We start from the raw sequence: 27,264 nt of genomic DNA, 5'->3' as shown, positions 1-27,264 counted from the left end.
CTTTAAATGTCTACCATACCCCCTTAAACAATTTGGAAGTCCACTACTCTTACCCCCCCCCCTCCCTCCCCCTTTCTAACGATATCAAAATTCTTGAAGAAATATTAAAAAATTGAATACCTAGGAGTTAACAAGTATGTGATTAAAAAAAATGTAAATCATAAATCATAAAAAAATAAGCTTTTGTCAAAAATGACAATTTATCTGAAAAATATTCCAGGTAAATATAAATAAATAAAATTCTAAATCTGTAAATAGGTTTTTTAAAGTTTTAAGGAGTCTTAAGTCCTATTGCGATCCCTCTTAAAGTTGCTTATTTAAGTAACCTACCCCAAATATTAAAATCACCCTTCGAAATTTTATCCCGGCAATTTTTATTCAGTATTAGATTTAAGCACAATGAAATTTAAATTCGTTGCACAATTGATCATATGTTCGACTCAAGATACATCAAGTACAATTTACAAAGATTTCGATAATTAGTGACAAGATGTCAGTAATGATTTAACAATCTTTTTCTAAACTTTATAAAATTAGTTGTCAAATGGAAATTTTAAAAACTTACGATATAAAAATTGGAGATTTACGACGTATATATCAAGATAATTGTAAAGGGTATATATTAGTAACATAGTATATTTATATTATATTGGTTTTCTAGGAATAAATCTTTATTTGAAAATGAAATACGGAAATTTTTTATAACAAAAATACAGGTAATAATTATAAATGCAAATTATTCAGTAGTTATTTTAAAGGAATTACCCAATGACACTGTTGGGATTGTCTCATATCTTAATACCATATTGGTAGCTGTTGAAGAAGGTTTTGACATATTTATAACAAAATAATTAAACCTTATTAGATTTATGTGCAACATCTACTCCATTTTTACTTCTTCAAGATTCTTTAGATCTTTTATCAAAAGATAAGTGCAATTTAATATTCACTTACATTGAAAATAATTTAAATTTATGGAAAAAAGTTTATTTTGAGAATATGTTATTGTTACATTTTCATAATTAGGAACCTATGCATACAGCTGGGAAAAATTATCTATTGCGTATGTGCAATGGTAAAATTTAATTTTTTAGCCTATCTTTAAATTTTTACAGGTTTACTTAAAAGGCTCTCTCCATCACAAGACACAATTTTGTGTGGTCGGATTCAAATATTTTTAGCAAAATTATTTTTGATCTCTGATCGCTCAGGTAATTTATGAATATTTAAATTTATTATATATATTCCTAGGTCTTAATTTAAATGGACAATTTAATATTGATAATGTAACATTATATGAAAATAAGGAAGAATATGATCAAGTTTAATAAAATATAAAATATATAAAGTTTGTTTCTAGTTTAAAAATATTAGATTAAGCATTATAGATAATTCTAATAAATACTCAAGTGTAAATGATGAGGATCTAAAGTTATAAAAATTAAATTATTTTAATTGATTTAATAGGAAAAAAATTGAGGATTATAATTTTTATGAAAAATTTTGGTCTATACAAAATGTGTTCAAAGATCCTATTCAATGCTTTATAAATGACAATTGGACTAAGTTTGTAGAAGTTAGTTTAAAATTTTTTTAATATCATTATTATCATGAAACAATATTTTATAGGACACAAATGAAATTTTAAAAGTATTTTCTACAATAAATTCATATCAAGACAAAAATAACTCTAATATAACATCCCCTATAAAAAACAAACCAAATATTATTTCTAATCAAAATAATAAAATTATAAATGAGCGAAATTCAAAAAATATAAAAGATGACTTATACGACATATTAAACCACTTTACTTCAATAAATAATCACAAATATGATGTTGGGAAAACTTTTAAAGAAATTTATTTTGCCAAATATTTAACAGGATCAAATGTAAAGATTATATTATTTGTATTTACCAAATATTTTTCTTAAACAATAGTTACTTAATATGCAGTTAGAAGACACACATTTTAGAAGATGCATATTACTGCAATACCTATTCATATTCCAATTCCTTACCATAGAATCAAGATTTAAAACCAATTTACAGACTCTTGATGAAAATAAGAAAAAATGGATTAGCAATACAGAGAAAGATATTTTAAATGTATAATAATTTATTTTAAGCACTATTAAACCTCTTATTTTTTCCTTTAAATTTATAAAATAATAAATGATGATTTTTAATAGGGCTGTACCGATCCTCAGATTTTTACAGGTCTAATATTTTTTGTTATTATTAAAAAGTGGATACAAATCCAATATTTGGATTGATTTTTATTTGCCATCTATCTTTAACCAATATCATAAAATTTCATAAATGATTTAGTACATTTTTTTGTTTCCCATAAGTTATTCATCTCATCTAAAGGGCAATGCTTATGACTCCAGAATGTGTCCAGCTATAGTAGTAAATCCTTTTTCTTGTTGCAGATAATAAAACAAAAATAAAATAATTTTACTCTATCTGTTACAAATGTTTTCCTTATAAGGAAAATTAAAAACAAGAAAAATAACAAAATAATTAGATTGATTGATTAAAGCACATTAGCGATAATTAACACATTCGTAATATCTCTCTCCTTGAGTAATTCTCCCTGTCGTGCTCGTTCTTAATCGTCATAATATTTGCATGATCATCACTGGCTTATCATTGATCATCGTCGTCATACCATTTGCTTGATCATCATCATTATACATTATCATTTAGCGTCCATTAGAATAAGGATAATAATAATTGGATTTGTCATTTCGCGTTTTATCTATTTCTTTTATAGCGTTTTAATTTTATATTTATGCCATTTTAATTTCTTGCATTTTTTTTATTCGATTTTATATATTTCTTTTTGTATGTAGCCTTTTAATTTTATGTATATATATATTTTTTTTATTTATTTAATATTAATTGAATCGTGTATTGTTTGTGACTTTAATCTTTAAAATGACTTGGTAATTTATTCTTGTCGGCCTTTCATTCCTTTCTACTCTTCCCCCTTCGAAAATTCTTATCGTTTCGTTGTTTGCGCTTGCTGTCTCACATGCTCCTTTCTTAATTTGGTCTAAATGCCTTCTGATTACTTTACATCCAGTATCGATCCTGTACAATAATTCCCTTTCTTTTCCTACGACAACACTTTTATCCCATTTGTTTTCAAAAAATGTTTTGTACCATACATTATCCCCTTTATTTATCACCCTGTTAGCTGTTTTTATACTTGTGGTTATCTTTTCTTTGTTGAACACAGGTTTCAATAGATCCCATATTATTCTTGTGTCGTGTGAATAATAATTTGCCTGGTGCTACGCCTACTGTGCTGTTCGGAGTATTGCGATAATTAAATAAAAACCTTTCTAGTGCTATGTCTAAATCTGTGTTCTTTTCCTCTATTTCTTTTCATGTTCATTTTAAATGTTCCTACCATCTTCTCTACTTGTCCGTTGGACTGCTGATGGCAAGCTGAAGTTAAGGTATGTTTTATTGCATGATCGTTGCACAATTTTTCAAACGAGTAGCTCGTGAAGTTTGTGCCGTTCTCGGTCCATATTTTATCAGGTATTCCGAATATACTGATTGGTTTAATTAGTTCTTTTAAAATGATTTCATTAGTGATGGATTTGACCGGGGTTATTATTGGAAATTTGCTGTATGCATCTATTACTACCAAAATTTTGAAAAAAAGGTCCTGTAGTGTATATGTGCCTTTCGTATGGTTTGGAAGTTGTAGCCAATGGATGTTGGATTGTATTCGGATTCACTGCCCAAATGTTGCACGATTCACAATTTCTTACATAGAGATCAATATCCGTGTTCATGCTTGGCCAATATATGTAACCCTTAGCTAATGCCTTGGTCTTTCCAGCACCCAGTCCCATATGTAATTCTTTCAACATAGTTTTTCTCATGCCTGTGGGAATCGCAATTCTGCTTTCTTTAAATAAGCAATTATTTATAATACTTAATTCATTTTCCATACTTTTGTATAATTTATTTTTTATACAGTCACCCTTTCTTATATCATCAATAATGTCCGATATTTCTTTATCTTTATATGTTTCCTCTAATACTTTATTAAAATTAACTGGAATGTCCTATAAATTATTGTTCTCTAACTCTTCTCCTATGTTATGTAATGTCTCATCCGTGTCTGATAAGGGTAATCGTGATAGACAATCAGGTACTTCGTTATGTTTGCCCGCCTTATATTTTATAACAAAATTGTTAGCTCCTATGGCTATATTCCATTTCTGCAGCCTCATGGACATATATGTGTCTTCTTTAAGGCCTTTTGAAAAAAATGTATATTAATGGTTTGTGATCCATTATTATTGTAAATTCCGTGTCGATCAAATATTCTTGGAATTTCTTTATGGCAAAAATGACAACTAGTGCCTCTTGTTCAATATTAGTGTAGCTCTGCTTTTAACGATGCAAGATTATGTGATGAATATAAAGGAATACAAAAATTATCTAGAAAAACAAGTCATAAATAATATACGATTCAATTAATATTAAATAAATAAAAAAAAATTTATATACATAAAATTAAAACGCTACATACATAAAAGAAATATATAAAATGCGAATAAAAAAAATGCATTAAATCAAAACGTGATATGTGAAATTCAATTTTTATTATCCCTATTCTAATGGACGCTAAATGATAATGTATAACGATGATGACCAAGCAAATGATATGACGATGATGATCAATGATAAGACAGTGATGATCATGCAATTTGTATGACGAGGAACGTGCACGACAGGGAGAATTTAGGAGAGAGATGTTACGAATGTATTAATCTGTTTTAATCAATCAATTTACTTTTTTTCTTATTTAACTTGTTTTCAAATGTTTTCAATTATGAAATACTATATACATATATCATCACAATCTGATGGGAAATGTATTATTTTTTTCTTATTGTGATGTTTTAAATTATACAAAAATCATATTACTAACTCCTATATTGTAAATTCAAACTATCTTTTAAAATAATTCTATTTTTTTTAAAACATTTTAAATAGATTGAGTTTTGGTTAATTTTGTAAAAAATATAAAATATTTTATAATTTTATATACAAATAAAATAACCCAAAACAATGAAAATATTGGCCCAATCTAATATTTTTTATAATGGTAAATATTTGCCCCAATTTGATATCTAATATCAGCACAGTCCTAATTTTAAATTAGACTGTAAATTCACAAATATTTTTATTTAACCTTTTATTTTTTAAAAGATACTTGAAGATGATCATTGCACATCCAAATTAAAATTGAAAGTACAAGATATTTTGAAATATGAAGAATTTTGGAATGATTGGAAAAACAATGGGTGTCCAAATTTTACTAAAATTCCTCCAAAATTAGAGTTCAAAATATTTAATATTCACCTGAGTTAAAATTTTTATTAGTGATAAAACATTAAATTTGATAATTATTTTGTAAAGCCATTAAACATCTGTTAACACATTAATTAAGAAGGGGGGGGGGTGGGGGTAAATGTTTTTGTGAAATTTTATTTTATCAATGTGTTTCATCGTAAATTTACTCATCAGAATCTAATAAAAAAAAGAGTCATTATAACTAGATGGATGGGCTAATATAATAATTTTATATCTTGTTGATCTCAATCTCTACAATTAATAAGAATTATTTATCATCTAGGATGACTGAGGATGTTACCAAAAAATCTATAGAAAGTACTGAATCTCCCCCAAGCAAAAAACTCAAACGAAGATACAAAAAATTATATTTAGATTTAGGAAAGTAATAAATATAAAAAAATTTTTGAATATTTGTTTTCTCAAGTTGGTTCTAAATTTTTTAATTTATGTTTTAAAGAAAAAAATGTTCCCTTTTTAGTTTTACAATAAAATCTTTATATTTGATCACTCAAGGGTAAGTTTTGATCAATTATAAATATATATTGGTGACCATTTTTTATGGAATTTTGGCAAGAAGCCATAAAACTAAAGGGGGTCATGAATAGTGAAAATCACTTTTGTTCTGGATTAAAATGCAGGGAATGGTTTGGACCAAAGACCTTTAAAAATAACAGCTTCAGGCTATAGACCATTAAAAAAAAGATGAATGGATATGATTCACACCTAAAACTTGGGCTTATAATTTTATTTTATATTAAAATATACTTAATCAAATTATTATTGATGATTTATTTTAAATAATAAATGCTGATATCATTTTCCAAAGGGGTGTTTAATTGAGTCAATAACTTAATCGGATGGACTTATCTATTCTTTTTAGCCAAGTGTTGCACTGACAACTTGTATTATCTTATTGGAAAGATGTATTTTTATGACAAAATCACCTGTTTTAGAAATTTGTTTGCAAAGGATAGATGTTGCACTCTCTTAGGACTATAAGTATAGTGTTTTCTTCAGAAACTTTTGAATGAAAAGGAACGATGAAAACTCCTCCGAAAAAGAATTAAAAAATAAAATATTAATAAAAATATTTGTATCATGTTAAAGGCTATTGCAGTAGTCAATATATAACCATTGAATAAAATAATATGTAAAGACTATGGTCCAGACTGGACTGCTACTAAAAAAATAATAGAGGGATGTAATTAGATCTGTGCGCCGATGTCTCAATCAACGGCGGCGGTATTTTTTTATTGGCGTTCGGCGGCGGGCCGATTTTGCGCCTACTAAATTGTCAGCGGCGGCGGCGCAATATTTATTTTAAATTTTTTTTAATGAATTTAATTTATAAATCAATTTATTTTTTAATGAATTTAATTTATAAATCAATGTATTACATTTTTTATAATTTATTTGGGCGATCTTTTCTAACACATTGTTAACATAGTTTAATTGATCTTAAATTAATTCCTGTCTCACTCCAATTATGTATTTTCTCATTCTCAGAAATAGACTAAGGAATTGCATTTTTACTCAGATAAGAGTCACATCAAAAACACATATAAGAAATATTCTATTGATTTTTATTATAATTAAAATAAATTATGAATGCAAGCAAAATATAAAGTATGAAATATACTAAATCAGAATTCAGATTTATCGAATTTAAATATTCAAATAACTTTAAGATTTTGAAATCTGGGATGTAGAGTTGCTAATATCTAATGTTTAAAATATAGTTTTATTAATAAAAATATAAAATTGAAGTTCAATAATGGGAAACCTATGGTCAAGCTTTTTTTTCATATTTTCTTTTAAGCAAATAATATCTGAATAATCATGATTTGTATATGAGCTCCTATTACACTGCGAAATAATAACCCTAAGTTTATTGTCGATCCTTTTTAGGAGGAAAGAAATTCCTCCGACTGAAATTCCTCCGACTCTCGAAATGGATTTAATACTGCGTAAAGTTCATCAATCTAATCACATTCATTATTAAAGAGTTTTAAAGAATGTTTTCCTGTTTTAATTAGAACAATATTTATAGGAATTTTGTTTACACTGTGAACACTTTCTAGCATAATTAATATGCTATGCCAGCGGGTTGGGCAATTTAATTTTAAAGTTTTTGCATTGATTAGATTGGTTGGTGCATTGCCATTTCTATTATCCGATTTTTCAGACATATCAAAATGGTCATCAAGGTATGGATCAGAATCATCAATATCCAAGATATGACCTGTTTCATAAATTGACTGCAGGCATTTACGATGTTCAGCCTCAATTTCGCATTCCAAATCAGTTACTCGATATCTGAGGGCTGAAATAATTTCTCTAATTTTTTTTAATGAGAATATCAATTCTGACAATTTTTTATGCCATCAACTGTAACCAAATTATGAAGTCCATGCCCTAAGCATAAATGATTCATAATCCCCTAATCTGACGCCTCTTTTGACATTGGCCCCAGCATTATTTTGGATTATATATGGAACTCCTATTCTATACTATCAATCTCGATAATATTCTTCCCCCAGTATACTTTTGAGTTACATTTCTAGTTGCTAGGGTAAAATATTTTAAATCAAAATTTTCATATAAATGATGAAGACTAAATGTGATATAATTTCGACGCTTGAAATGTTCGATCCATAAATCAAAAGTGATAGAACAACATTTTGGTCCAGAATCCATTAGATTTAAAACATACACCTTTATAGATAAATAAACATTGTCTAGTGCACCCCTGTCCTAGGCATTTCTGACGAGGAATCAATTATCTTATATTTTTATTTTTTTTAGGCAATTTATTTTTTAATAATCATATATATACATTTTAAACCTTTAGAAAATCTGATATTCCTTTATTGTTTATAGAATAAATGGCATTAAATCTAAGCTGCACATCAAAACATAATTTCGCTCTACTAGATTTCATATTTATTTTAAACATTAAAAAGAATTTAAAAAACATCAAAATAATTAGAGCTGGAATGAAACAGATTATAAATTTGATTTAGTTTTAACTTTCAAAATAAAGTTTTAAATAATTAATATAATAAATTATATATTAAGTTTATACATTAAAAAGATAATTAAAACATTAAAATAATTAGAACTAGAATGAAACAAATTATAAATTTGATTTAGTTTTAACTTAATAAAGTTTTATATTATTAATTAAATAAATTATATATTAAGTTTATACATTAAAAAGATCTCAAAATAGAGCTGGCAATAAACAAATTAAAAATTTAGTTGTTTTGAACTTTTAAAATATAGCTTAAATTTAACGAACATCTTCCTCATCATTTTTCGCCAATTTTAAGCAATATATATAATCAGGCATTATTGTGCTTTTCTTATTTTCATTCTTCAAAATAAGACTTCCAAAGTACCTCCAGACATAACTTTTATGATTACTAGAGAGAGTTGTTATTTCATAATTGTATATAGATGGTTTAAAACGCGCAAATCCATAAAAATAATTAATATGAATTGTTTGTGGAAATAAAATATGATGTATGAATGAATGAATGTAAATGATATACACTATTCTATTATATATAACAATAGAATATAATTCATATTTTAATTTTATTAATGTTAGTATTCAAATTAAAATAACAATATATATAAATATAATTAATATGCTTTCTAAAAATTACACACGCCGCGCCGCCACCATCTCAATCGGCGATGGGAATGTTTTTGGCATTTCAATGACTCAGCCTTGAGAAGAGGGTCATGTATAGTATTAGAAAGGGAAAAGGGGTCTATGCTAGTAAACCAAACCAAGGGTTTGCCTGATACAAAGGGATCTATAGTTTTGCCGTCGGGGCGATTTTTATTTATGCAGAATGTGTGAATTTACAATGGAGCGCATGACGTCCAAAATAGTCTGCGACTTGACATATGTTTAAAAAATGGTATGCCCAGGCACTAACTAATTGCATAACGTCTGTTTTATCTAGACCTGTGCGCCGAAGCCTCAATTAACGGCCACGGTTTTTAAAAAAATTTTATCCAGCGTTCGGCAGTGCGCCGATTTCGCCAACCCTAATAAATTAGCTGCGGCGCCCTATTTATTTAAAAAAAATTTATAGGTGGCTTTTCCGCAGTGAATAAAATTGCCGGTGGCGGACAGGTCTAGTTATATCCTAATATTGATGATTGATAAATTTAATATATTAATATGTTTTAAAAAAAATTAAATATAGTATTTATTAATATTGGTAATATAAATTACAATAAACTTTTACAAATCAATATTAAATGTGAAAAAATTTTTTTATTTGTTATTATATATTTTTTGAATACTAGTTTGACAGAAAAATTATTATAAAGAATTCATAGGTTTCCCATTATTGAACTTCAATTTTATATTTTTATTAATAAAATTATATTTTAAACATTAGATATTATCAACTCTACATCCCAGACTTCAAAATCTTAAAGTTATTTCAGAATATTTAAATTCGATAAATCTGAATTCTGATTTAGTATATTTCATACTTTATATTTTGCTTGCATTCATAATTTATTTTAATTATAATAAAAATCAATAGAATATTTCTTATATGTGTTTTTGATGTTACTCTTATCTGAGTAAAAATGCAATTCCTTAGTCTATTTCTGAGAATGAGAAAATACATAATTGGAGTGAGACAGGAATTAATTTAAGATCAATTAAACTATGTTAACAATGTGTTAGAAAAGATCGCCCAAATAAATTATAAAAAATGTAATACAATGATTTATAAATTAAATTCATTAAAAAATATTTTAAAATAAATATTGTGCCGCAGCCGCTGACAATTTAGTAGGCGACTGCGAAATCGGCGCGCCGCCGAACGCCGATAAAAAAATTAAAAAATACCGCCGCCGTCGATTGAGACATCGGCGCACAGGTCTAATCATCCTGCTATTTTGGGCTAGCCACCTTGAATCTTTTTTAAACCAGTTCGAAATCCATAAAGGAAAAAACATCCCCATTTTATAAACATATATTTAATATTTAAAAATTCTTGACCTGAATCATTCACTTACCAATCTCCTTAAATAAAATTTTTTTTAAAATTTTTATTTTTTCTTTTTTAAATATTTTCTATATGTTCTATTTTATTATAGATTTTTATATAAATATTTTAATATATATTTTTTTTATATAAAAATGATTTGAATTAATCATTTGTAAAAGTTATTAATAAATACGAATTTTTTGACTAAACATTAACCCTCCCCCCTTTCCCCATAATTATGATACAAGACTATTACACTGAAATGAAGGCAAATTACCTATCACATTGCTTATTTATATTTCTTAATAAAATATGTACAGAAATTTTATTGATATTCTGTACATATAAATAGGTATCTAATCAGTTTTATAAAAATGTCGGCCTACTATCCTTATGAATATCGCAGCCTATTCTATACCGATATTAATAGAGGTGCAGCCATATTATGCGAGAAATTTATAATATATGATAATTTAAAAAAAAAATTATTTTCATCAGCCCAGAATTGAATGCTTTATGGAATTACGAGCCTGATAACATCAAAGCTTGTGCTTCTAAAAACAGGTTATTAAAAGTTATTTTTATTTTTTTAAAGATTGTTAACTACTTCCAATCGATTTCAATTTATATCTTTATTTTTTATATGCTCTAGTTTTTTTTATTGAAAGTCTAATTTTAATTAAGGCATATGTGCAAAATTTTTCAATTATTTTTGGTTTCTATAATATAATATTATATTACCCTTCCTTATGCAGTCCGGCCCAGTTAGAACTGGCCGCAAATGATATGGACGAGTTCTGTAAAATTATTTTCCCAGCAGCCTATAAAATATTTTATGCAAATTGCTCAGCCGGTAAAAAATTTTTATTTAGAAATTTGATAGTAAGAAATTATTCCAAAACCTTTTTATTTTCATTTTTTGTGTATCCAATTAGTGTGCAATGGGCCATTTTTAGCCAACAAGCTTGCCCACTCGAAATTGCACACTCCCATGCTTTTTTAAAATTCACTCGTCCACCCGCACATTTATTTGATAATTTTATTTAACCCGCACGCCTCATATTTTTTTTTAAATTCAGTCGTCCGCCCACACATTTATTTAAAAATTTTAGTTTATCTGCCCGCTCAATGTTTAAAAATTATATTAATGGTCTGGTTTGGCTCCATATTTATTTATTTTTATGTATTTTTAATTAAACTTAAATATATAATATTATGAAATAAAAAATAATGATTTTTTAATAAATAATAATCTGTTCTGTTCATTTTGCCTAAATATTTAAAATTCACCCCACCATATTGCCCGCTATTGTATGAAATTTTTTTTTAACTCGTCCTCTTACCGGCCCAATGCTTAAAAATTTTTTACCTCCTACGCTAGCCTGTAGCATGGGTGACGGGCTAAAAACCCTCGTTGCAGACCTCTAGTCCACACAGTATATCTGAAGGATTATTTTTTTAAATCCACGTAGTAAAGATTTGTCATTCTATAAAGTACTTATATAAATTGCTTGAAACTAGGGACTTTATATATGGCAATCTTCATTAATCCTTTTATAAGGGATTTTACTATTATTAACTAAATTTTCTCATTCTTTTAAATATTACACTTTAAATAATACAAAAAGAATATTCAAACCTTCCCTGCAACAATTCATGGCCCAAAACTCCTCAGTTGATAGACTATCAAACAATCCCACTGATACGGATATGGATAGTTCGGGTGATTACTTACATTTAGCCAAAGCTAACAATCAATTTTCCGATCAGACAACGAGGGAATGGAAAACCTTGAGGCTAATGAGTAGGGAATGTAGACATTTCTTCTTGCCCTACTTCCAAGGCAGTTCGCATCACCACAATGCCAATAATAGTCAGGGACCTAACACTGCTAACGTAACTGGTTCTTCAGCTGCTAATAGTACCAATAGTGCAAAGACAACTGATATTTCTAATAAAGTAGTATCGGATTTCATTGATAAGGTTTATTTATATATATAAAAAAGTTTTTAAATTATAACTTACAATTAAGTTATTGAAAAATTGTCTCATATTTTGGTGGCAACTTGGATTACAATATTAAAATAAAAGGGAAAGAAGTGAGAATGTATAGGTTAAATTCATATAATTTACAATGGTTCTCGCAACATTCTAAAAAAAATTTTCCCTTGAGAAAAACGTTCTAAAATACACTACTTTTAAGTCTATAATAAATAAGAGTTATTTTTTATCTATGAAAAAAGTAGTAATATATTTTTTATAAAATCTGATAATTTCCAACGTTTTTTTTATAAAGGTTTCCAATAAGATTAAACTTGAGGCCAATAAAAATAAAGCCACTTCAATGATTACCCAAAACATTACCACACCAATTTTAAAAGATGATTTCAAAGCTTCAAACATAGCCAAGCAAGCCAGTAAAGTGGACACGGTAGGGGAAGGGAAGGAGGGAAACAATCTTATAAAAGAAATTGGTACAGATCAAGTCATGGGGCAACCTGATGATAATATTGATAAAACCACTTCAAATCACAATGGTATCATGGAAAAAAGTTTATATGAATTTATTAAAGTAAATTGATTTGAGCTTAAAAAGCAAAGACTTATAATCAGCGAATTTATCGGAATTTATGTTTGGCTTTATTTTTCTTAACACTGCATTCACAGTTAGTGCTAATTCACAGAAAAGTGTATAAAAATACAGCGCGAATTCGTGCTAACTCACATTTACAAAGTCAATTTCAACCATCTCTCGTCCAATTAAAAATTTTAATTATAATATAAGGAAATAATTTATATAACTACTGAAAATTATATTTAAATTTTCTTGCAAAAATTTATTTACAAGAATTGAACTTTTACAGTGCATTCTTATAATATTTAATTTTTTTTAGACTTTTAATTTATTTGTATTAAATTTTTATTTCAAGAAAAAGCTCCAGAGTCAGATCGCGATATGCATTCTCCTAACCATAGTTTATCGAAGAGGATAAAAATTGAAAATGATGATACAAATAGCAATTCAATTAAAAAAACCTAATATTATAATATATATTATTAATATGCCTTATTATATATATAAAATCAGTTGGATAAATTTGTTGAATTTGAATAATTATTATAAATGCTTTCGAAATGGATATAGGTTTAAAGTTTTACTTATTCATTTACTTTGTGAACCTTACATAGCACAAATTTTCTGGCATTTACGGTACTGATTTTTACTGGCTCATATTACATTACTTTTTCTTTTGCCGAAGGCCAGGCAAAAGAGGACTGAAGGCCGGTAAATGGGTGTTTGGATGTGTAGTCAGTCCTTCATTTGCATAAATGTAATAAAAGATTTCATCAGTTTTCTTTATGAATTTAAAATACTACAATATTTATAAGAAAGGGGTAAGTGGAGCTAGACTAATTTAAAAGAAATTTTATAAAAATTCTTCGTTTTTTAAAAATTTTTTTTTGTTATAGAAAAATTTGATAAAATCATAAAATTCAGGGCGTTTACCTTCTGATCTGAAAGAGGCAAGAGTTTTTAGTTTGGAAAGTATTTGAGCTGGTTTAAAGGCTCGTTGGAGGATTGAGTTACATTGTGTATGACTGATGAATTGGCCATTGCATGAACGGCAATAAACTATGCCTTCCCTTTATGTCCGCTGAATTTGAAGAATGCCCTAGGAAATGGCTTCGAGAAATTCATGTCCAGGAGCAAGGAAGAGAATAGGATGCGTTTAGTATACAGACTTCATGAGAGTATTTCACGATATAAATGATGCTATAGCTAGGATGAAAGGAAATCGGATGCCAAATCCGTCAAATTTAGCTGGAAGCAAGGCTTGGACCCAAGCAGTCTCTAAATCTGAGATTAACAATTTTTCAATTTTATCTATCCTCGCATATCTTGAAGAGGGTATTTGAAAATCGATGTAGAACAGAAGGCGTAGAGAATCTTTGAAAAAGAGATTTATTAACAAGGAAAAAGATTTTTTCGATGGTAGAAAAATAAAGATGTCTTCCAATTTATGGATGATGTCAAGGATGGAGTGATATAAGGTATATATTGCCTTGTTTTCTCCCATAAGAGATCCTAGATGTGTTGGTTCATCTTAAGTCGTGAATGTGAAATCATATTGGGTTTATTTGGATTGAGCTAGAGTCCAATGGAAGTGCCCATTTCGCGAATTATGTTCTGCTTTGTCGATTTCAAAGCTGGAACCACTCAAGATTCTGTCATCGATGTACCAGGCGTTAAGCAATGGTATTAAGAATTTATAGATTTTATTATGTTTGATTCCTAGACTAAAGAGTAAGGATCCGAGGGGGTCACCCTGTCTAATGCCCTCGACTGAAAATATTTTTTTAGAGTTGAATTATAGGATTGTGGGAAATTACACAAGCAAATAGGAATTTATTGTATACCGGAAAAAGGGTGCACGTGGAATGTAAGAAAGAGTTAAGCATTAGAAAAGTCGATTTTCATTAAAGGTTCTTTTGTTGGATTATTTTCGAGGTGGATTTGTAAGGTGTACCTCCGCTTCAGCACGCCTACACCAAATTGATAAGGGCTAAGGATGTGTGATGCTTCGTGTTAGATTCTTGAGGAAATTAATTTTGCTACCAATCTACAATATGTGGAACCAATGACGTTGGTTTAAATATCCTTATTGGGTTTTTCTAGTGCAATGAGTCTGGCACATTAGAGTAGGGGGTAACAAAACTGTACTTCTCCATTTAAGATTTTATTGCATAAGTTGGTTTTAGTGGGGAATATCAAAGAAGAAGTGATGTCTTGAAGGAAGATTGATTTAATCCCATCAAGTTCGTGAGCTGAATCGCGATAAAAAGATAGGACTGCTTCTTGACTTCCTATGTGAAATCTGAGGCATAATGAGAGTAGGGTTGGAGAATTATAGGAGTTGGGTTAGAAGTCGGGTTTTTTGAGCAAAGCCTGTTAAAGGTCTCTTTGGAAAAATAAGCTAATATATCATTGATTAAAATAGGGTTGAGGGCTATATTAATAATAAAATTGTCTTTCTTCGAAATCAAAGACTCCTTTTACTGCGAAGGAGAAATATTTTTTGTGATGTGAATAATCTGGAGAGCATTTAGACGGAGAAAGATGTTTAAGGCGGTATCCTCTATTTGTTGAACTAAGGACTGGTTTGATTTTTCGGAATTTTGAATATAAAGTAAAGGAATTTTAATCCATTATTGAAATTTTCCAGGAGAGGAGATGAAATCACAGAGAGATTTGGCTACTTGTATTCTACCACCTTTGGGATTCTAGATATGATGTTTGGTTTTGTAGTTTTGAGAATATGCTTGAGAAAGAGTAATTAGAAGAATGAGTTGATGGGAGTTCTGTGACAGGAATACGATTTGGGTTCTGGATGAAAGGTAAGAATTTCAAATGTGGATATCTTGCAATCATCGGTCCGTGAACAGGGTTTCCATGTCTCTCCCCATCAGCGGGAGACTCCCGCAATTTTTTAGTTTACACGCAGACATCTCTCTTGCAAAACTACTGCAATTGGAAATCTCCCGCCCGCAATTTTTTAATTTCTCCTGCAATTTTTTTTATAGTATTTTAACGTTTTTAATATATAAATAATAATTTTGAGAGACATTAATTGATTATTTTTATATTTCTAAAATAAATTTTAAATATTTACTCGAACAACATGTCTAGTTTGTTAATTTCTTTCTATCCTATTTTATTTTTATCCAATAATAAATCAACATTATTTCATTCGTATAAGTCAGTACAGAGGAGTATATCAACATCGATTGCAATTCAAAAATAATAAATAATACAGATGCAACTATATTTGCGGAATTCGTATACATCTATCATGTAGTTCAACATTCACAGAGCTATATCATCACAATGTGGTTCGAATCTTTTTCTCATGATATTTAACGACTCCGATATAAGTGCAAACCTTACTTGTGGCAGAACAAAAATGAGCAAAGCTATCACAAGTGTTTTAGTAGAATCCTAGAGGTCAATTCTAGACGATTTGAAAGATGGGCATCCATATGCAATTCTAACATTTGCATCTAATAGGAAATATTAAAACATTTCCCTCGATCCTTCGCTATTTCAACAAGAATGAGAACATTTCAATAAAACTGTTAAAATATTTTCCTCGGAGAGTGAAAAATCCAACAATGTAGCTAGCCACATAATGGTAAATATAGTTGATTTAGGATTATCAATGATTTTCATGTCAGCTTTCTGCTCTGATAATGCCTCTGTAATTTTTGGCAAAAGCCAAAGTTACCGAATAGAGGCAGCACAATAATGAATTAATACCAATTGGCTATATATGTCATATACTACATAATCCTTGCAAGAAGGCAATGAATGTACTATCTGTGGATGTCGAAATAATTGTGATGAAATGTTTAACTAATTTAGTTCATCAACTAAAAGAGTTAATGAATTAAAAGAGTTGGTGAAGTGGTCTGACTTGGAATGGTGTGAGTTGTTGCGATATATACCTATCAGGTGGTTGTCATTAATACCTGCCATAGATAGAATTTTAAAATTTTACAAACCCTTAAAAAAAATACTTCTTAAATAGAGATTTTAAAAGCTGTCCTAATATTTTGAAAAATTTTTTCGAGTATGAAATGGCAGAAGCATATTTGGGATTCGTTTCACATGTAGGAAATATGATTCATGCAGTTAATATTCAGTTGCAATCAGAATATTTATTAAAAAGGATTCACAAAATCATGCTACAGCTCTGTTCATCTCTACAGTTAAAAATTGATAATAGATTTTATGGCGCTATTGCTAAAAATATTATATTAAAATGTTCAAATAATACTCTAATTAATACATTTTTAAATGAAGCAGATTTTTTTTTAAAGACAATTTTAGAATATTTACAATCAAAATTTGATTTTAATAACTCTATTTACGAATGTATAAATATTATGACCTTGGAACAGAAACCATCAATTGATGGTTTTTATAATTTAATAAATATAATAAAAATATAGAAAGACATTGATTCCTTGTTTGATAATTCTCTCTATTTTTATGATTCGCCAAAATACTTAAAGTTAGATGGTCTAAAAGCAGAGGAGAAATAAGTCGAATTTTTTCGTAATTAACGATAAATCCCCATCTTGGAAAAAATTTGCGAGTATGTCTTCTCCTTACCTCATTCTAATGCCTCATCCGAGCGCATTTTTAGCCTGATGAGGACTGCCTGGAAAAAGTAGAGAAATCGGATTGCTTTAACAACATTTTAGGCCGAGCTAATGGTTAAAACTAATATATAATATGTCATGCCAGGAATCTCAATAACGACGGTAAACTAGTTCTATTATTTAAATCTCAAATAAAATATAATTAAGTTTTAGCAATGACGCCATAAAATTTATTGTCAATTTTTAACTATAAAGATGAACACATCTGCAGCATAATTTTGTTAATCTTTGTTAAGATTCTTCTGATTATAACTACACATTAACAGCATGTAGTAGTACATGTGAAATCATTCCTAAATATACCTCTGCCATTCATTATTGAAAAAAATTTTCAAAATGTTAGGACAGCTTTTATAATCTTTATTTAAGAAATATTTTTTTAAGGGTTTATAAAATTTTAAAATTCTATCGATGGCGGGTTCTAGGAACATATCGCAACCAACATTGTGCTGACTCAATTCTGTAAATACACTCTGTTTTTACAAAATTCACTGAGGCATTATCAGATCAGAAAGCTGACATGCAATTTATTGATAATTTCGAATCTGCTATATTTACCATTATATGGTTAGCTATGTCTATGGATTTTTCACTATTTGAGGGAAAAAAATTTAATAGTTTTATTGAAACGACCTTAATTTTGTTGAAATAGCGGAGGAATATTTCCCTTATTAGATGCATCTGTTAGAATTGCATATGTATGCCATCTTTTAAATCGTCAAGAATTGACCTCCTGGATTTAGGTCCTAAAACATTGATTATAGCCTTAATCATTTTTGTTCTACAAGTATAGTTTTCATCAATGTTAGAGTCGTTAAATATTATGGGAAAAAGATTCTACCAACATTATGATAATAAGTATCTCTGTGAATGTTGTACTACAAGATAAGTGATTACAATTGCCGCAACTGTAGTTGCATCTGTATTATTTCTTATTTTTGGAGTACCTTATATATTTTAACGTGATACGTGATAATTAAGCGCCTATCCCTATAATGTTATACACACACCGGTAGGTTTCCAATTGCGGTCGTTTTGCGGGACATTCGCATAAAATATATTTTTAATTATAAAATTAAAATCGTTTTTTTTATAAAATTTTATCTTGTTTACATTCCTTTATATTTAAAAAAGATCGTTGGTTTATTATTATAAATTAATGTATTTTAAATCAAGATGTTATTTTATTTTGAAAAAAGTTACCAACTTTGTATTTATATAAACTAATTATAAAAAATAATAGGCGGATAATTAAGTTAATTCAAAATCCCGGCCGGCCCGCAAAAAATTTTTTTTAGCAATTTTTATATTACTACCGCAATTTTCATATTTCTCCCACATAATACTAAATTTCTCCCGCAATTTGTAAATTTTGACCTGACATCCCTGTCCATGAACCCAATATTAACCATCATTTATTAAATGTATTAGCTTCAGGCAAGAATTTTTTTAAAAAATTTTTACGGCCCGGCCCGGGTTTATTTAAAAAATTATAATACGGTCCGGCCCAAAACATACCAAGAAGTACAATTCGCTCAATCCCAACGAAGATTGGATTTTACATGTAAATATATAACATACAAAATACAATTATTCCTTATTTAAATTTTTTATATATATAAATTTTAAAGGCTCATAAAATTCAAATTTCTATTTTTGGTCATTTAAGTGATTCATATAGTGGTTATATTCACTTTATATTTTATAATTCACATTTATTTTATAGTTTTTCTATACCGCCAGTTATATCCGTTTAATATTTTTTAATTCACATTTATTTTATAGTTTTTTATATGACGGTTTATACATATAATTTTTTTATAATTCACATTAATTTAAAATTGTGTATTAGAAATAGTTATCAGTTCTAATAAATTTATGCTTGATATTTTTAAAAAACAATAATATTTCTTAAAAAATTTTATTATCCCCCCCCTTCTCCCCAGACCAAATTCCTGCGTACGCGTCTGTCTTCCTCCATTCAGTCTATTAAATCTAGTAAGCCTTCTTTCCTCAACTGCTATTACTGACACCTGCAACTCATCAAAAACATAACCTACAATCATTTCCCAATAAATTTTTATCACTACCCAACTATCCCACCATATCCCGTATACCTAAGGGAGCACGTGCGGAATCCTTCAACAAATAATATATTTGTAAACAATCTGAAAAACCTTTCAAATTGGAAAAATATACTAAGCTTTACCAATTTCACCGTTAAAATACCTAACAATAAAAATATCTTTTATCCAAATATATAAAAACTTCAATATCCCTTATCAATCCAGATATTTTACCAGCCTCCACACACCACACTTACCAATCTACTTCACTCCCTCTATTGTCCGTAGGACCAAAATTATTTTAAATAAAATAAATAGCCTTAACATCAGAGACCTTCATGGGCCTTTTTGACCAAGCCCCGCCCAAGCCAGCAGTAAATTTTTTTTTGGCCCAAGCCCATATTTAATGTTAAAAAAAATTTTTAAGCCCCGTCCAAACCCATAATAAGTTTCACAAAAATCCCAGCCCATATACAAAAATTTAAATTTTTTTATTTAATGAAAATTAACAATATTAAATATATTTAGGCAATCATTTTGTTTACAATACTGAAATTTAATATTAGAAGAAAAAAAGTCAATATTTCATTAAATTAGCAACTGTTTTAAATAATCTAAATTTAATAATTTTAGGTCCAAGCACATTAAAAAGTTTTTTTTAAAACCCAAGTCCGGCCCATGAAGGCCTCTGCTTAACATAAACTCAGCTCTTCGTGCTATAACTTCTGAATTCCTTATCTCCCAACAACGAGACAATTAGAGCTCTTAGATCTTTTAAAAAATGGACCTTCTGGATGCCTTGATGGCAATCGAGCTATCTTCTTACAAGATATTTTGAAACCCAATGTTTCATGTAAAGCTTTTTTACAGAATCTTACCAGACTATTAAATATAATTCTCTATGAGCCTCTTCCAGCACCCGTAATTCCTATCCTTTTTGGTGTCGGTCTAATAGATTTTTAAAAAAGGATTAAGGTATACGCCCAATCGCAGTAGGGTCTTTCTTTCGTAGAACTGCGTTTAAAATAACTGCTTCACGAATCAAGGAAATTCTTTCCTCATTCCTGTCGCCACTGCAATTAGGGTTTGGCGTTCTCGGAGGCAATGTCTACATAGCTGGAGTGGGTAGAAGGGATTTTTGGGGAGTAGATATTTTTTGACAAGGTAAGTATTGATTTTTAAGGGGTAGTTTTTGACTTGAATTATATTCTTTTTAAATTCAATAATTGATATGATTATGATGTTTATCGTTGATTTTATTCTGACAAATGTCCATTAAAAAGAGATATGTCTATTAACAAATAATAAAAAATTATAAATTTTTTCTTTTTGAATTTGAAGCCTTTTTAATTTTTATTAATTTTATTTTACAATTTCATATGTAAACTATTAATATTATTTTTAATTGTTAATTTCTAAAAGTATAGAGGTTAAGATATATGATTAATCTTAATAATAAACTTCAGTAAGTATATAATAAATAATTTAATATTTTAACAAAATACTTTAAATATTATTATTAAAAATAAGATTTTTGATAGGTAAACAAATTTTAACTATATTCTTTATTTAATAATTAGCAAACATTCAAAGTTATTGAAGATTCCAAGATTATATTTTCTTCTCATTCAATGATTAATCCCAATGGAGTGGCCAAAACAGCTTTTCAATTGCCGGTTTATTATTAGCAAGAATTAGAGAATTAAATTTTTTTCTCCTAAATAGACCTGAAAGATAAATATTTGTTGTAGATGATAAATGGTAGCTTATCATAAGATTCTTTTTATTAATATCACTATAGCATAGTGGTTTGGCGAATATCGCTGCCGAAGACTGCAGAATTTATTTAGGAAGGTAGGGGTAGATTATGTAGGGGGTTTGCCTACATCAAATTTTCTGCCATGTAGACACTGCCCGGAGACGCATATCGGATCTTGCCCGTATAACTATCTCAAATAGCATTCCTGATGACGTTGTTTTAAAACTTGATTTTAATAATGCCTTCAATACAAAAATATACACTTCTTTCCTTTGTTTTACAACAAATATCCTGAATATTCATCATATATTCTCCACAGCTATTCAAGCTCTACATTCCTAAAATACAATAATAGTTAACAGGGAGTCAACTTAGGCCCTACCCTCTTTTGCAATGGTATCCACAAAATAATCTAAGAAATTCAATCTTCCACCCTTACCTTCCACCCATCATAGAGGATCTTTCACATATTACAAGACTATCACTTAATCTCCTCAAATGTGAGATTTGCTTCCGAAATCTTACATCCATTCCTTTAGACATTGCATACCATGTTATAGATGTGATAACACATCTCGGATCACCGATGGGGGTGAAAGGCAATCAATTTAAACAAATCCCTTAACAATTTATCTAAATTAAACATATTTTTTAATTACCTACCTGCTCATTCATCAATCTTAAACTACTTTAATATACCCAAAATCCTCTATGCTCTGAGATCCTCACCGATCTTCAAATGAAGTGATTTGCTAGTTTCTCATGAAATCCAAATTAAGGGACTCCTCGAAAATATATTGAACATAAAATTTTCCGATTCATCCTAGCTTCAGGCCTTCCTTCCCTGAAAGTGAGATGGTATGGTTATCTGATCCCTGCTACAATTTTCCCTTCAGCCATCACATCTCGCCTAGCTGTTCAAATTATCATCAATAATGTATCTACTCCGATAGATCCTGATTTATCCCATGCCTTTACCTTTTGGGACAGCAACAGCTTGTCCACCATCTGTCGTCCTGCCTCCAGCATTCAAAAAAAACTGGGATTCTCATTTAATCACCTGTTCCTTTGAATACATCATTTCGAACAGGCCTTTTGAGGAAAATCCAATAACATAATACTGCAAACTCAGATATGAATGGTTGGAAGCCATCCCAAGTTCCAATCTTGGCCTCCTTATGACTGGTGAACAGCTACATAAATCTATAGCCGTTCGCCTGTAAAGCTGTAGTACCCCCCCCCCCCCCCCATTTGTATCGTATCAATTGTGGCCAACCCATCGAATCAAAAGCCCTTGCACTGCAAGTTCTCCCTCGGACGACAATCCCATAAATCCATCAAAAACTTCCTCCTAGCTGCCCTCAGAAATTAATATTCCATCCACCCTCAAACAAGTGGGCCTTCCAAATGAAAACGCCATTCACTCTGATGGTATACCTCTCATCCTCTGGACTAACGGACTTCCGCTGGCTTGGGACTATATGTCGATTTTACAGCAAAATCCAACATTTTCTGCCATCAAAAAGGCAGAAATCATTTTAAAAAATCTAATATGCTGGCCTCACCATCACTATGTTCATACTAAGCGTTACCAATACCTTAGGCATGTTTGGAAGTGAGGTTCCCAATTTGATTAAAACCATACGGAAAAATGAGACCCAAATGAAGGATTTTACCTCTACTCTTCTCTAGGGTAATATGTGCATTTTTAATATACTTTTTTAGTTCTTTTTAATGTTTTTCTTTATAAACTATATATATATTTTTTATATATAATATTCTTATTTGTTTTTTTTTATAAATTTATTTTTAATTTAATATTGTTTGTATTTGTATTTAATTAATTTTATAAATAATCAAAAAAAATATGTTGAATATATTAAAATATAATAATTTGTAATATTTATTTTTTTAACCTCATAAATTTCTTACAAATTAATTTAGAAAAGTACCTTCGAAGAGAATTTTCTATAAATGGTATAATAGAATGTCATGGATATGGATTTTAAATAAAACTGTTCCTTGATGTGATTTTCTCCAGCTATAATGAAATACATTGGATTTGGTCAATTAATTTGACCAGAGTCCTGAGAGTCAAATATTAGCCATATAAATCTGGGGAAGGGGGTACTTTCCATCTTTTAAAATTTTTATACTATAAATATTTCAAGTTTTATTATGGTTGGATATTAAAATAAATCTTTAGTAAAAAATCCTTACTTTCAAAGAAATCATAATATTTTTGTTATCACAATTGAAATTATATTTTAGATAAGTTCTTTAGATGTTGCGAAAATGTGTGTGCAATATTTTAGCTTGAAATCTGCAAGAGATATATGCAATTAAAACTAAAGGGAAAAAAAACACTCCATCTACCTCTTGAGTAACCCTTTGACCCCTGCAAATTATTAAATTGCATATTATTATAAAATTATTTTTAATGTTAATGCATTAAATTTTAAATACATGTAGATTTTATTACAAGATCTATTTTTTTTTTGAAATAAAATAATACAATATGCACAATTATTTATAAGAGCATTAAAAAATATTTTACAGCAAATTGTTAACAATAAAAATAAATAGACTAATGAGGTTGAGGTGTGTGTCCATCCACATAAAAATTTCTTGTAGCAGCAGGCAATGTAACAACAAGTCCATCTAGACTTTTATCTAATATAATTTGACAACTTAATCTAGAGTTTGATTTTAAAAATGCAGCTAAATCAAGCATATCTTCCTCTTCATCTTTTGGAGGTGGTAATTTATCATAAAAATTTTGTTTAACATAAACATGACATGTTGAGCAAGCAAGTGATGCTTCACATGCTCCTTCTATTTCAATTTTATAACGATGTGCTAAATACATCAAATTATCACCAATTTTTCCTTTAACTTGATAAGATTTCCCTTCCTTGTCTATAAAGGTAACATTTACAATATCGTTAGGAGATTTAGGATCTTGATATTCATATTCACCGGATAATAATGATTGCGAAGAATGAATATAACGTTTAGTTAATCGTTGAACTAATGTCAAAAATTTGCTGCTCATATACCTCTCATATTATAAATGAATGATCGTATATTTAGTTTTAATAACATATGATCGCTTTCAAAAATAAGATTATTTAGATTTTATTTTATTTTATTTTAAAATAAAATAATTATTATTAATGGCATTTTAAATAGATATAGGTTTCATGAGGACATAGTATGTTATTTTATATAATATTAAGAATATATATAAAATAGAAAAGCTTTGTTATAAGTTTAGCTAGTACTACCTTCTGATTTTTAATAAAAAGATCGGTAGTCAGTTGCACAGTCATCTCAAATTTTCTGGCCAATTTTTTTGCTAATATAAAGGTATATAACACTGTTGCTTAGTAAATTAAAGTATACATTTTAATCAAAAATAATTGTTATGACCTGCCTGATATCACTCCAAACACATATGGCTATTGATAGTCAAGAATCTGGACACCCACTTAGAAATAATCAATTGCCTTTAGGCAAAATGATATTATTTTAATTTAAATTCTAAAAAAAGAGTCATTTGCAATTAAAAAAATTAGAGCTAAATGAGATATTAAAGGATAGTTAGTGATGCCCTTGCTATTTTTCTATAAATATTATAATTACTATATTATAAAATCATCATTCACATTAATTTTTTAAAATATTTAATTCGTACAACATTTTAGCGTGTCTATTCTTTTTTCAAAATAATTATTAAATATTGAAAATATTTTGTAGAAATGACTTCCGCAAAAGAAAGTTGAGATTATCTGTTATCCCTTTAAAAGTAAAATTCACATTTAATCGTTTATAATAAAAAGACCTCAATATTTCAAAATCTAATTGGTTTACAAAGAAACAGATTTGTTTGAAGAAGTTGCTTATATGTACTCAGAACACAAAAAAAAGTTTGAGGCAATTGATGGAGTTATTAAGATAATTAAACTCCAACAGACACTTCTATACCCTCTATATTTATGAGGCCATTACCCCTACCCACCTTTTACCCCCTATCTTCTCCTAACCCCTACAAAATAAAGACTAACGAAAAATAGGAAATAAAAATAATTAGCAACAAAAAAAAGAAAGTTAAAATTAACAAAGGAAATTCTAATTAGCAAAACCATACTCCCGCCATTTTTCTATCCCCCTTCTTTTAATTAAGATCGCTTCATATCTCCACTTTTGATAGAAGTGCCCTATATTTTAAAAAAACACAATTTGTTTCAATTTATTCTAAATATTTAATCATATAATTTATATCTAATATCTTATGAAGAATGTTATAGCCGATTAAATGTAAAAATCCCAAAGGATATTATACTTGTAAGGGTTTGGTGGGAAGCATCTTTATCTAGATATTTCATATCAGATATGATAGGCAAGTAGATGTGATTACTTACGTTCAGTATAGAACATTTAAAAGTTCAATTTTCTAAATATCCTATTATATTTTTACATACTGTTGACTCCTGTTTTCCTTCAACATTCTTAATACAAATTTATCTTTTGTCCTAGCGCGTTGATCTATTCTGATATGTTTACTTTAAATATTAATCAAACATTAATTTATATATTATAAACGAGATTTAGAACCATTTGGCATATACGACTACTAAGCATAAATAATTTTCTTTATTGATTTTTCAACCCTGAGCACATCAAGCTATTAATATAACCCTAGTAGATTGAATAATTTAAATAGAATTTTATACATCAGAGCTAGCTAGATCTGATAATATTTTACAATTTTATAATCTAATAAACTCATAATTTTTATCTTTCGCTAGATAGAGTTAAATTTTTTAAATGAATATAAAGACGTTAATTATTTTATATAAAGTTCGAAGACTGATCGATATCAATAGTACATCAAGTCATTAATCCTGAGCAACAGATCAAAATATATTTTTTTGATTTTCGATAGATTTGCTTGCGCTATATAAACTATAAATCATAATAAAGCCCTTAAAGTGATTAATGCCAGTAAAATTTTTTATAAAATTAGAGACAGCTAATTCTAGAAGGGGATTTAAACAATTATAATTTAATTAAATATAAAGAATAAAGTATTTTTGCTGCACTAGATACACTAGTATCAACGGCAAATAAAGAAATTAGATTCTTTGCAGAAATATTTTTAGAAACCCGAAGGATATAAGAAAATTTTCACAATAATATCTAAATCATAAATGTAAAAAATATGTATTATGCGCAACTAAAAATATACAAAAACATTAACATAATTAATTTCCACATCTTTATGTTCTCTTGAAATTTATAACTTTGTTTAACAGGATAAAGATTAGACTCATAATTGATATGCATATAATTTACTTTAAAAATTTGGTTTGGGGTTTGTTTTTTAAAATATAATTTAAAAAAAATTATAATATCATAAAAAAAGTAAAAATTATCTTAAGTCATTACATGCCTTTTAATAGTAACGCCGTTACTTACTAATTGTAATCGTTAGTTTGTAATTGTAATACGTTTACTATATGGCACCTCAAATGATACATATAAATTTTTAATAAATTATAATCAATAGATATCAGAGGTTTACAGAGGTACCATTTGCACGGCCTGACCCAGATTTTGTTGTTTTAATTTTCCATCGCTGTTCGTCGGATATTTTAAAAATATATTATATTATATTTTTAATTTTTATAGCTAATAATGGCGATTTAAAATATCTGGTTTTAACCGGGGTCGGGCCTGCGGGTTTCTGATTGACATTAATTTATTATGTGCGTTCAAATATTTTTAAAACATTTT

The 27,264-nt window shown here is 28.4% G+C and overlaps 2 protein-coding genes across 4 annotated transcripts; one reads left to right on the top strand and one right to left on the bottom strand.

The window, feature by feature from the left end:
* Positions 1-527: 527 nt before the first annotated feature.
* On the top strand, positions 528-13,935 carry LOC135923653 (THO complex subunit 1-like). Of its 3 annotated transcripts, none has more exons than XM_065458520.1 (17): positions 528-615; positions 662-716; positions 759-825; positions 866-984; positions 1,027-1,075; positions 1,116-1,211; positions 1,252-1,322; positions 1,361-1,431; positions 1,468-1,576; positions 1,630-1,893; positions 1,943-2,110; positions 5,246-5,376; positions 5,673-5,774; positions 10,915-10,980; positions 12,045-12,399; positions 12,713-12,953; positions 13,347-13,935. In XM_065458520.1, exons 1-17 carry the CDS (start codon positions 545-547, stop codon positions 13,454-13,456), a joined length of 2,145 nt encoding a protein of 714 aa, XP_065314592.1. In that variant the 5' UTR covers positions 528-544; the 3' UTR covers positions 13,457-13,935. The 3 variants fall into 3 exon arrangements, with proteins under 3 accessions (XP_065314592.1, XP_065314591.1, XP_065314593.1); XM_065458519.1 differs by having other exon boundaries at positions 12,713-12,968; positions 13,347-13,933; XM_065458521.1 differs by lacking the exon at positions 5,673-5,774 and having other exon boundaries at positions 12,713-12,968; positions 13,347-13,933.
* Positions 13,936-24,052: 10,117 nt separating this feature from the next.
* LOC135924092 (adrenodoxin-like protein 1, mitochondrial) lies at positions 24,053-24,520 on the bottom strand. Its single transcript, XM_065459140.1, has one exon. The coding sequence runs from the start codon at positions 24,518-24,520 to the stop codon at positions 24,053-24,055; it is 468 nt and encodes a 155-aa protein (XP_065315212.1).
* Between the last annotated feature and the right edge of the window lie 2,744 nt (positions 24,521-27,264).

This window comes from Gordionus sp. m RMFG-2023, chromosome 2, assembly GCF_954871325.1.
Source record: "Gordionus sp. m RMFG-2023 chromosome 2, tfGorSpeb1-WG-v2, whole genome shotgun sequence".
Lineage (NCBI taxonomy): Eukaryota > Metazoa > Nematomorpha > Gordioida > Chordodea > Parachordodidae > Gordionus > Gordionus sp. m RMFG-2023.
Note: the sequence above shows the minus strand (reverse complement) of the source record. Positions and strands in the feature narration are given on the sequence as shown.